The sequence below is a fragment of the Chaetura pelagica genome, unplaced genomic scaffold, assembly GCF_000747805.2.
Source record: "Chaetura pelagica isolate M959 unplaced genomic scaffold, ChaPel_1.0 scaffold76, whole genome shotgun sequence".
Classification (NCBI taxonomy): domain Eukaryota; kingdom Metazoa; phylum Chordata; class Aves; order Apodiformes; family Apodidae; genus Chaetura; species Chaetura pelagica.
In genome coordinates this window covers 10,024,964-10,037,314 of record NW_009970723.1, presented here as the reverse complement: position 1 = coordinate 10,037,314, position 12,351 = coordinate 10,024,964, and the positions used below count along the sequence as shown (strand labels likewise).

At 35.8% G+C, this 12,351-nt stretch overlaps 1 protein-coding gene across 1 annotated transcript in view; it reads right to left on the bottom strand.

The window, feature by feature from the left end:
- The window catches only part of SPAG1 (sperm associated antigen 1), a 37,263-nt gene continuing 24,912 nt past the window's right edge, over positions 1–12,351 (bottom strand). The window contains exons 14-20 of the mRNA XM_010006523.1: positions 10,531–10,689; positions 9,581–9,588; positions 7,340–7,469; positions 6,327–6,453; positions 2,962–3,126; positions 295–669; positions 1–132 (exon numbers count right to left, since the gene is read on the bottom strand). Of these exons, the coding sequence (XP_010004825.1) occupies positions 1–132; positions 295–669; positions 2,962–3,126; positions 6,327–6,453; positions 7,340–7,469; positions 9,581–9,588; positions 10,531–10,689 (1,096 nt within the window). The remainder of the gene's footprint in view (positions 133–294; positions 670–2,961; positions 3,127–6,326; positions 6,454–7,339; positions 7,470–9,580; positions 9,589–10,530; positions 10,690–12,351) is intronic.

The following is a 12,351-nucleotide window of genomic DNA, read 5'->3' as shown; positions in this document are numbered from 1 at the left end:
TTAAAGTTCATACACCTTTTTTAGGCTCTCAAGATCTTCCAAAGAGTGCTGATGATCTTGATTTTCTGAAAGTAAGTCAAACAGTTGCTGAACCTGTTGTTTTTCTTTTTTGCTAAGAAGGGCCAGCACCACCTGAAAAATGATTAGTTTAAAATTAGCACAGGTTGATTGAAAACCATCATACACATCTGAAAATCATCAGACACAAAATCAGTGTATTGTTTCCTTTTAAGATACAAACACTTCCTGTAGATTTCTGTTCAACGTATGTACACGTTCAGTCTAGCTTCTTACCTTGAATCTTTCTGCCTTGCTTAAGTAGAAAAGGTGCTGATATACAAGGCCAGGATCTTTTCCAACTATGTAATATTTCAATGACTGGATAAAAATCAAGAAGATTTCTCCTTCAAGTTTGTTACTTAGTAGCACTGGCAATTTTTTTGGATCAGTAAGTGTTAAAAGATCTGCACAAGCAGCTTCATCCTTATTGGCATTTACTGCATTTATTAACTGACCAAAGTCATAAGCATTAGATGGTTCAGAAACACGGAGTTTCTCAGAGGTCTTCAGTGGCACACTCTTCTGAAATGCTTCCTTAGAAGTAACATGATCAGTCACAACATCTGATGTAGCAAGTGGTCTCTCTTCCTGCTCATCAGATTCAGTCACCTTCACAAAGAAAACAGCAACAAATCATTTTAATGTGGATAATCTGAAGCTTCATAAACAGTTTGCATATATCCATCAATAATGTCATTAAATTAAAGTTACACTTTACTCTTCATAAAATATTCCTTTCCATCCTGCTTCCCCCCAGGATAGGATCTCTCTAATCTTTAAAGGTTTGTAGTCACAAGTGTGCACTTCACAACTCCTCTCACTGCCTGGCTCTCCACTGCAGCAAGACATCTGAAGGCCACTGGGAGAAAGCTAAGAAGGACTGTACACACATTGAATGCAAAGCTGCAGAAAAGAAGCAGAACTGCAGTTCAGTCAGCAGATACCCATGTTTCATTTCACTGCTGTGCCTTCAGACTAGGACAGCTACATGGCACCTGTATCAGGTTGCTGTCTGCAGTCTTGCTGCAGAAGGAGAAAGCTCAGCATGGTCTCACTGCCTAAAGACCCAAATAACTTCTCCAGAGTTTGCAGCTTGTACCAACTATTTAATGAAGCAGTTAGAAAATGAACGATGGGGTCAACTAAATTTGCTAAAATCCATTTCAAGCTATCAAAGAGTTGTGGAATTAGTACAAACTGACTAAATTATCATTGAATGTGGTCTCTTCAATGGATGCCAAGGTGTGTGGAAAGCCTGAAGATGCTGTACTGCATAGTACAGTGTTGTGCTGTGAGCTGGATTAGTCATTTTTGCAAAATGCTGTATTGGATTTATAGGCTTTTTTTTTACTATTTTATCAACAATCCTTAGTATCAAGAGAGGAAATTTTACTGTCTTACATATAAACATAGCTCGATTAAAATGGAACAATAATAATAGAATCACAGAATGGTTTGGGTTGGAAGGGACTTTAAAGATCATCTAGATGCAAGCCCCCTGCATGGTCAGGAACACCCTCCACTGGATCAGGTTGCTCAGAGTCCCATCTAACCTGCCCTTGAACACTTCCAGGGATGGGGCTTCCATAACTTCCCTGGGCAACCTCTTCCAGTGTCTCACCACCCTCACACTAAAGAATTTCCTCCTAATGTCTAACCTAAACCTCTCCTCTTCCAGTTTTGATACATTACCCCTTGTCCTCTCACTACAATCAACCTCGTAAGAAGTCCCTCCCCAACTTTCCTGTAGTCCCTTCAGGTACCAGAAGGCCACTGTGAGGTCCCCCCAGAGCCTTCTCCAGGCTGAACAACCCCAGCTCTCTCAGCCTGTCCTCATAGGAGAGGTGCCCATTTCCTAATCAAATTTTCCTTAGTTTTCTTTGCAATGTTTTCACAGAACTACCCTGTACTACAGCAGATAAGACAGGGAAGGCTCCCTAAGGAGCAACTGCAATTATAACAGCAAACATAAATGTTTCCTGCCCCACCCCTGGTGAAACTACCACTGCCAGTAATTTTGTTAGCTGGTCTCTGAACAATGCAGTCATTTCCTAAACCTCCCTAAACACTCTCCAGGTCCCTTTGGTTGTCACAACTCAGAGGTTAGCTAACACTATGCCCAGCTTATGCTAGTTACATAAAATCCCATGAATTTGTGACAATGTGAGGTGTTTCAATAAAACAAGTTGTTTCTATATTAATAACTGCACTTTCCATTATACCACCCTTTTGAAATTGCATTACCAAATTAGAGGATCACCACACAGACTGGTAACTATGTATTTTAACTGTGTATTTCACAATTAAAAAAAACAACCCAAAACATTCTTGAAGGACCATCAGAGCTACAATCCAAAAATATCAGATGACTGAGAAAATCCTTTGGTCCAGTACCAAAATTTACACCATATATTCCTTTTATAAGATCTGACAGATATTATACCCATATTCCTGCTCTTTATGGCAAGATTTCATTCTTCAACTTCACCACCAGCACAAGAACAGTCAGCACACCTGCTGGCAGTGACCCTTTGCTAGCACAGCACAAGGCTGCCCGAGTAGCACAGACTCTAAAGCCAAACCTGCTACTTAGCAGCCATGTTCTGTAAAACAGGTATTTCAAAGGCTAAGCAGTTTGCAAGGAGCACATCCTCAAGTTTAGTGCTATCTAAATGTACTTTTTCCATTTCTGCTGTGGTTCTGAATACACTTCAAAGCAGTCCAAGCTTTACTATAGAATGTAATGGACACTGAACACATCATATGCAAGAATCCTCCAGTATGTCCTCAAAATAACATGAAAAATACAACCTCCCCCAAAAAAGCAGAGTTATAAAGTGCAAAACAAAAGCTTTAATATTATCTCATCAAATGTGTGGCTTCTGTACTGCCTGCTTTTACCTCTTGTATGTTTATTTTCTTCCTTTGCTTTTGCTGACTACCAGCTACACCACTGCTGTCAAGGTCCAGCAGTTGGGTTACCTCCTCTAGTTCCTTTTTTGCTTCAAGAACATCTGGATCTATTAGAAGCACTCTGTTGAAATCATCAATGCTGGCTTGGTAATTCTGTGAACAGAAGGCAAAATAATTTTCTTCATAAGCACAGCACTAGAAAAATAAATGTGAACTAGCATTCTGTCCTTTACAACTAATAAAAATAAAAGTGCTAGGATCTTGACATTAACTCAACAAAAATAATCTAAACAGAGACAGTGCAATTTCATTAGAAGGAATAAAAGGAAACTGTGGACTAAATACTTGTGATTAAATATTTCCATATTAAGTATGTAATATGAAAGAATTCATTCTGAGTGACATATTCCATGCACCAGAGAACAGATCATTGAAGACTGCTGCTTTTAAGCATAATTGCTTACAGTGTAACACTTCCTCAGTATTAATATGAATCCATCAAATCTGCATACTTGCTTTGCTAATAAAAGAGAGTTAAATTAAACTTAAAAATAGATACACTCTTCCTGGGCTTCAATGCACAGACCATCTCTCACACTTTGAGAAGGGAAATTTTTGCTAATACTTGAGAAGATCTGGATTACATTATGAACTCTGGGATAAACAGGATTAGAAGGACAAACACAGCAGTAAGAGTGGCATTAGGACACAGTTCCTCAATAACCAGTCTTGTCATTTGTTTAATGTTTTAATTTCAAACATTGACATTAGGAATTTTATTTTTTAGGCCAAATTTTCTGCAGAGACGAAGTTAACAGTATCAATTCTGAGGAAGACTGGAATATCACTCAGAAAAATCAAGACACCTCTAAGGCTGGAGTATCAAAAACAAGAATGAAATATAGCAGTAAACAGTAGAAGACCATGCAGAGAGTAAAAGATACATAATTTCTTTGTGTGAGGGACCTATCATTTCTGTTTCTAAGCAGTATCATAAGATTACTCTAAGTCATTCATATTATCATGAAAAAATCCTCATGTCCCACCAGTTGAGGTATTTCCTTCACATCTGTAATAAAAAGCTCTAGAGTACAAGTCACTCATATTTTCTTTCCTGCACAGAGTATTTTGTTCAATACTGATAAGCAGTGTGGAAGGTGCAGAGACATTGCAATAAGATTGTAAGTGAACCGAAGGCTGCTGTATCATGAGTAAGAGAACTGGAATTATTTAGCTTTAGCAAATGAATGTAGAAAGGGGGTAGGTTGCTTTAATCAGAAAATAGCTACTAATTCAGCTAAACCATTTTAATGTGATGAGAAGATTGATAACTACAGAGAAATAAGATCCTGGAACAGATTTCTGAAAATGATCACAAGGATCAGCAACCAACCAACCTTCCTGGATTTGATATTGCAGTCTGCCAGACTCCTCAGCAAAAATCATACAAGACGCTTGCACCCAAAGCAAGAGATTGGACAATCAGCTGTAAGAGATGAAGTCTGGGGTCCTGTGTTCTGTATTACAGACCTAATTCATTATTTCTTTCTGTTTTTCCCTTAACTACATCTCAGTAAACCTGTGAAAAAACCCTTAATTTACTACATTAAATTCCACAGCAGCTTTCGTGGTTAAATATCTGGATATTTATACACAAATAACATGTCCCAGCTTAGTTAGGTCTTTGCCAAAGTACATGCTTTTAGCTCTTAGAATTTTTCATTACAGAGTAATTTGTCAAACTCAAATCACTTCTGTTGCTTTCTCTGGTTTTACAAATCACCCACATCCCTGGAATTAGCATTAATGAAGACATTAAATCCAACCACAACAGAACATTTTGGGAGTCCCCAGCTCAGATTGTTATAAAGGAAACCATGAATAGTGTATTCCAGGCTATGTCTCCAATAATATAAAACTAGGATTATTTTTCTAGGGTATTTAAAAAAGAAGTTATTTTTCCAATTCCTGACATTTTTCATTAGTGTCTAATTCCCTTTTTTTTACTAATAGAATCACTGTATACCTTTACTCATATTTTTACTAATTTTTTATCAACTTTAATAACATAAGGTTATGGATGACTAATACCAGGTAGGTTGGTATAGTTACAGAAAAGATTTTACACAAAAGTAAGACTTCTCACACCTTCTTTGAAATCAATCAAAGCCAAGTTTCAAAGTTTCATGCCTACTGTAACAGGGGGCCAAATTTATCATAAACAATATTTATCCCATAGTTTCTACAAGTTGCATTTGGAACTATAAGATGGGAGGAGAACAAGCTAGTATACTGCTGAGCCCAAACACTTTGTCCTCAAGTGATTTTAAGCTGAGAAACAATCAGGTAATTTTTTTAAGGGACCAAACATAACAGAGGTCTAAGGTAAGTATTCATTTGATAGATGCTGCTGGAATGTGATGGATGCTTGGAGTGATCACCTCCACTTATACAGAGCAATGTGGTAGAATACCTTAAAATGCTTATTTGAAGATGCTTGTAAAATGTAATGCAAAGTAAGTGATGACAGCTGCTATGATGAGGCAACAGAAGTGAGAAGCTGATAATTCAGTAACAGGTAAGAGCTGACAGGTAGGGTAAGGATTGCTATGAAAAACTTATGAAGTGCAGAAATCAGTTAACAACACTGAAGAAGAAGCATCAGAGAGATAAACAAAAGAAACCACATGGTTCAAGTGATGGAACATGAGATTTGCAGTCACATTCAGGCTGGATATAAGCAATGCATTTATGAAGATCAGGTAAAAGGGTGCTCAAAAAACTGTGTAAAATGAGCACAGCACAGACAACAACAGTGAGTAGATGAAAGGAGTCCCCACACTGTCCACAGGGTAAGAAAGCAGATTACTGACAAAGGTTCAGAATGTGTTTAGAGAAGGAAGAAAGAGAATACAAATAATTAAAACCCTGGTTTAATATGACAAGCTTTTGAATATGAGCTGATGCCAAAAGACACAGCTTGAGATTTTAGTTTGGACAGATGAAGACAGACTTGGAGAGAATCCTTTTGTTATCAGCAAAGATACAGTAACAGACTGGGACATTCAGAAGAATATTAGAGTTGGAACTTGCTTAACCAATCTCTAGTCAAACCTCTTAATCCAATATTCTTGTATTTTCTCAAATTATTACAAGTGAACATGCAGCTTTTTATGTTGCAATAATATTCATATAATATTTTGTGTATGCCTAATACTCTACAGAATAACAAGCCATCTGCACTGCATACTTTGTTTGTATTCATCCACTGACTACAGTTACTTGGTTGCCTTTGAAGAGGATAAGCACATTTAGAAGTACTTAAGAATACCTGCCATGTTCTTTTTCCTCACCTGTAATCCTTTGTACGCTAGTGCTCTTCTATAAAAAGCTTTAACATTAGAATCTTCTATCTGAAGAACATGATCACAATCCTGCTTAGCCTCTTCATATTTATACAGTTTCAAGTAACAGAGAGCTCTAACAGAAAAACAGAATACACTGCAATATAAGTAAATTCTACAGTGCTGTAGTGCCAACAGTATCTGACTCATAAATGTGAATCCAGATGCTTCACAAAATTCTGTCTCTTTGTCTCTTTGTGGTATTTTTAAAAGTACATCAAAACCAGTTAAGTATTAATAACATCACTGGATAGATTTAGAGAGGGCCAATTTCTGCAACAGAAGTAAAAAATCAAGTACAACTAATGCATGAAGTTGGGCAGATATATAAGTATTTTAAAAGTACAGCCTATGTTAGTGTAATATGATAATATGGTAATGGTATAGTATGGATCTTACACAGCCATTCTGGTAAAAAAGTGCTCTAGATAAAATAGGCAACACTGCATTCTGCACCTAATTATTACTCTGAAGTCTCCTATTCAAGTACTGGCCTAATCAAATCCTTCTTAGTTTATGAAAGCTGGTAAGATCACAGCATAAAGAATTATGTTGCAGAATTAGGTCAATTTTCTCAAAATGTACATTTTTTCTGAACTATTATGCTTCTTATTTGAGATACTGCTACCACACATTAGTTTTTAATTAAAATCACACCAGTATTCTCAAACAATGCTGCAAAATGCTATGCCTATTATCATTTTAGTATTGCTTACTCTTTTTATATGACAAATTTAAGATATATATCAGTAACATTAATACTTGCTTCACTCGGAAAATAATGCAGTTGAACAAAACCATCAATTTTGTTATTAGAAAACACTCATCAAATGGGGGAAAAAAATAATCGTGTTGTTTGTTTTTTTTTACAACAGTGACCAAAGGGATGCAAAAATCTCTATGTGCAGGGAGGAAATAACTATTGTTATCCCACAAAGCAGGGTTAGGTTTGGGATCTTTACCTGTTAGTGTAGATCGTACATTCCTCAGTATTCAACTTCAAGCATTCACTGTATTTATTTACAGCTTCTTCATATTTGCCCTCTTTTACAAAATCATTCCCTTCACTTTTTAATGTCTTGAACTTCTCAGCTTTCTCACCTATGTTACAAAAGGATCACAGTGTTACATAAGAAAGTCAGTTCATTACATGTAGCTGCATAATCTACCCAGACTAAGAATAAATGCCTGGCAGCTGGAGTAACTTTATCAGTCTGTACATTGCCATTTCTGTCCCAGATCTCTCTGCTACTATAAGAAAGACCTAAACTGTTATATCTGATACTTTCTCATGCACCAAGGTAACTATTCTGCTGAAAATAATGGGAATGCAACAGGCCATATTTTCACTTACTCTGTCTACCCCTTCTGTGTGGTAGAGAGGAACTACGTTTCTCCACTGAGATACCAGTTTTATTTACAATGTTGGAGATTTAATCAGCAGGATTGAAGGCCACCTGGATCTCCACCACCACTTCAAGGCAGCCATAATTTCATCTAATATTCTTTCTGCAAGCCACTACCTACCACAATTACTATGATAATCGGCAACGAGAAACAAATAATCACATAAAGAGGGGTTAGTGATACCTCAGTAGTATTCTGTTAATAATTACCCATAAAAGATACTTTGAGGAACCAAAAACCACCTAACTATACTTTTTCATTAGTATCGTGATCTTCCATAATTGTCTTTTCTGAAATCCTCATCATTTGTTGCATATGCTTCCAGGTTAGACCACAATTTTTAGCTGTATTTGCAGTGGAAAAATCAATCCTGACTGTACTTTCACGTCTTTGCTGTGAGCAAACAATTATTAGCAAAATAGCTCTAAGTAAATCATAATGGAAAATCTACTTTTCATACCTTGCTAAAGAAGCTGCCAAACTATTAAATACTGTATCTAACCAGATAATTTTAACCAATTGTAAACTCAGTGAGTTCTTTTATAAAGACATGGCAGTTTCCTATGCCAGAAAACTACATGTGAGCTTGGGGAAAAAATTAAGTAAAAACATGAAACCAGAACAGACTCATGCATGGAACACAGCTAAATTGTAACTCAAGTTCTAAGACAAAAAACAACAGACAATTGTTGCAAAAAGTGTCAGCCAACAGCAAAGCTGAACTACTGACTGAACACTATTGCTGACACTCTTCTGGCACCAGCTGTCACTGTCCCATCCCACTGATTTAGGACAGGTCTGAGAAGGCAACCACAACCTTAAAGTTAGTTTTCAGTGGAGAAAATGGTTACACACTCTTCATTTAGTATTTCTAAAAACAAAGCCTGACCAAAGCCCACTCTGTTTTAAACAGATTGAGACATGTTTTGTATCAAAATGCCACAGAGCACACTTCATGAAGACAGTGATGGCCAGTTTTGTTAAGTTTCTTAACAGGCTAAACACAATCACTAGTGTTCTCAGAAGCCACTTAGCTGTGCACTTTTCACTATGATGATCCTCAAATTCTCCCTCTTAACAAAGCTACCAAAAGTTAAATAGATCTGAATTTACCACTTAAAATTTTAGATTAAAAAGGTTGGTTATATTATGAAAGAAAAATTGAACAAGTTGCATTTCTTAACAACACAAAAAGCCTGGAGTACAATCAGTACAACAAAAACACTTCAAGCTAAGCAGTTGTTTAATAGCAATAATTGTACAAAATACCAGTTTTCTACTTCATTTTAAAAAAAACAAGTTAAACCCAATAGCTGCCCAGTCCTTAAGAGTGATAATCAGTAATGATCTACATTGACAATTGTAAGAAAAATACTTAAAAGTCATTGGAGATTTTAAAAAAGAGTACAATGTTTATCAATTTAATTGATCTTAGATTATACATCAACATGCCTGATGTTTCTTAAAGAGAATTTTCTATTGCATTACTGCAGTTAAGCATATGCTATTTTCAAATCATACAGAAAACACATTATTACAAGTTTCTGTAATAATTCAAGAAAAATGTCCAGTTCTCATAAATGCATGTATTTGTAAATTGTCTGTTGTTTTACACCAGGTACAAATAGATTTAATGCAACATGAAAGATAATCTTTAAAGCCATTAAACCTGTTGTGCCTGTGATGGGTATTCCCCTGCACCCAGCCCCTGGTCTGTCCCCTTAGCGTTGGGTGACAAGTGCCCAAGAGTGCAGGTTATTTGAGGACATGCACTACTGCAGTAATGCATTATGGACAGGTAACTCTATCACTGCTACATTTTTGGGCAGCAACCCAGTTACGCATTGCAGCCTCCCCTGTGTCAATCCAAGTCAGATTGTCTTCAGCACTACTTCTCTTTATATTTAAATAAACTCAAAGGAAATAATTATTAGTCAAGTAAGAGTAAGAAATGGTACAGTGAAGCCTTTGCAAAGAGGATGTTTAGTATCAATTAAAGCCGAACCAGAAAGGTTCCTTCACCTGATTTACTGGAGGAGAAATATTGAAACTGCAATGAAGGGGGGAAAAAAAATAATCAGGAGGAAGAAAGTGTCCTAAAGGAGTCAGACACTCAGTGCTCATGTGTAAACAAATCCAGAACATCTTTGAATGATGTCTACTAAACGGCCACTGTCAAAGTTTGAATCCATCCAAAAAAATTAAATAAAAAAATCAGAAGTGTTCTTCTGTAGCCCATTAGTTAACCAAGTACTGGCCATCTAGAAGTCTCCCCTTTCTATTCTGCAGAGCTGACCGTGAATGCTTTCATCAACTGACAGCTACAGATTATGCAGCTGATTATGTTACTGAGGTTGGGTGTTTGAGTGGTGGGTTTTTTTAGGAAACCTGTGTTACAAGTGCAGTGTGATGCCAGGGAAACCAATACTTGTGATAGTACTCAATATACTGCCGATTAGTATTTCTGCCATATTTTATTTTATATAACTTTAGAAATTAGATGCTGCAATCCACATCACTTGGCTTAAAAATATATATATATATGTTAACTGTTTCTCCATAAAGTACATTAAAGCTAATCATGTAAATGACTGTCATCTAACTTGGCTTTTCACAAAGGTCTCCGATACATATTTTTGAAAGCAGTTTATTTGAGATTATTAAATCATATTCCATTTTTCAATTATAAGTATTTTCTTTTTTGTATACAAATTTGCATTAGCTATACATACGATTCATCTGCAACTGTTCTTCTCTGTTGGTATCTGTAGTACTTGGCTTATTTTCTGAAGGAGTGTCTCCTCTATCCCACCTGTGTAGCTGAGCAGCAACTGGAACAGCTGGAATTGGTGGCAGTTTCTCCCTCCAACTGGGACCATCCTGATCCATTAAAGTCTTTGTTATTCTGAAAGACCAAAGTCCCACAAACATGACTTTTCATATATTTAACTCAGACTTGGATAACTTACATCCAAATGAAATGCAATAACCCTTAAGACTAATTAAAAAAAAACCACCTCAAAACAGTCAACAAGTATTGCTCTCCTTTAAGATTTAGACTTCTTCCACTTCTTAAGAGTATTTCTCTTAGAAGACAAAGCTGACTTCAATATGATCTGTAAATACTTAAGCAAACAAATTATTTTGCAGCTAAAGTCTAAATACTGCCTAGCAAATGCAATAATGAAACAGGGAAAAATGTGATGTATTTTGTTTACTCTTCTCAGCTATTCACAGGTGTTATTCGTAACAAGTTTAGATTACAATAACCTCGGACAAAGTGTGGTACCCAAATGAAAACTCTTAAACAGCAAATCCCTAAATAATCAGTTCAGGTCACAAAGTAGGTACAAAGTTGAATTTTACAGAACCGTCAGAAATTTGTCAATCAATCATTCTTTATCCCCATTTAAAAACGCAAAGAAAATATATCAAAACTCTTTACTCTTTCTTAAACCAACACACACACATAAATACATATAATGGTTAACTATTTCCATTTATGAGAAGTCCAATCCAAAATCCATTCAAGTGGTTATCATTGCTGTGATATATTTTGGAGAAAGGCTTTAAGTAAACATAATCAATAAAACCATACAAAACTCTGTGGTTCCACTACGATTTTTTTAGTGTTTTTTAAAAGAAACAAAAAAATTTTAATCAATTATGGGAATAATAGTGAGATAAATGTCTTCTAATCTCAAAATGAGATTAATAGTCAAGTTCAACTGTTGATAAATCTAATGTCTACTTTAACAAAGGAAAATTCTGACTTGAGTAAAATGCAAGTCACATTGATACTGTAGCAAATAAACCTAAAATTTGTGTATTAGATGCGTTTCCATCACAGGTGTAAAAACAGGTGTAAAAAGCATACAACATGAATACACATCCAAAAAGAAATAAACTTGAATGTGACATGAAAAATGAGATAGAATGAACTTAAACTACCCAATGAAGTAAATTTTGCTCTTATAAAATATTTCAGTAACATCTACGGAAGCAGAGTCAGAATACTCAGGATCAAATTCTTCTCCCATTAGGTTCTGACAGAAAAACCAATACAAGAAGCAGCACCTGTCCTAATCTTCTCTGTATGTAAAGCAGAAATTACCAAAGTATTTTAAAGAACGTTATAGATTAAAAAGGCTGTTTTTACCACTATGAAATGTGATTTTTTGTTTCACATAATGCTGCAGGAAATACACCATCTCATCTTTTTGAATTGAAAGCAAGTTTCTTCATACACAAAATATCATAGTTAATAATACTATTTAATCACTTTATTTGTTTTCTAAGTGAACAAGGCAAGTATTTGTTTGTGTTAGCTGCATATGCCCTGCCAGGGGCCTTCCTTTATCTGTATCATCACTAAGCAGTATTGTATAGAACATACCAACAAAGCAGCTTGTTGAAGTTCTGCTTTGTTCCAATTTTACTAAAACTTTAGGGTTTTTAATAGTCTGAATTTGATGGTTAAGAAAAACATGGCACACCATCACAAACTAAACAGCTTTAAGATCTACTCGGGTTATTTTAATAGAGGACAAAACTGTACACTTCATAT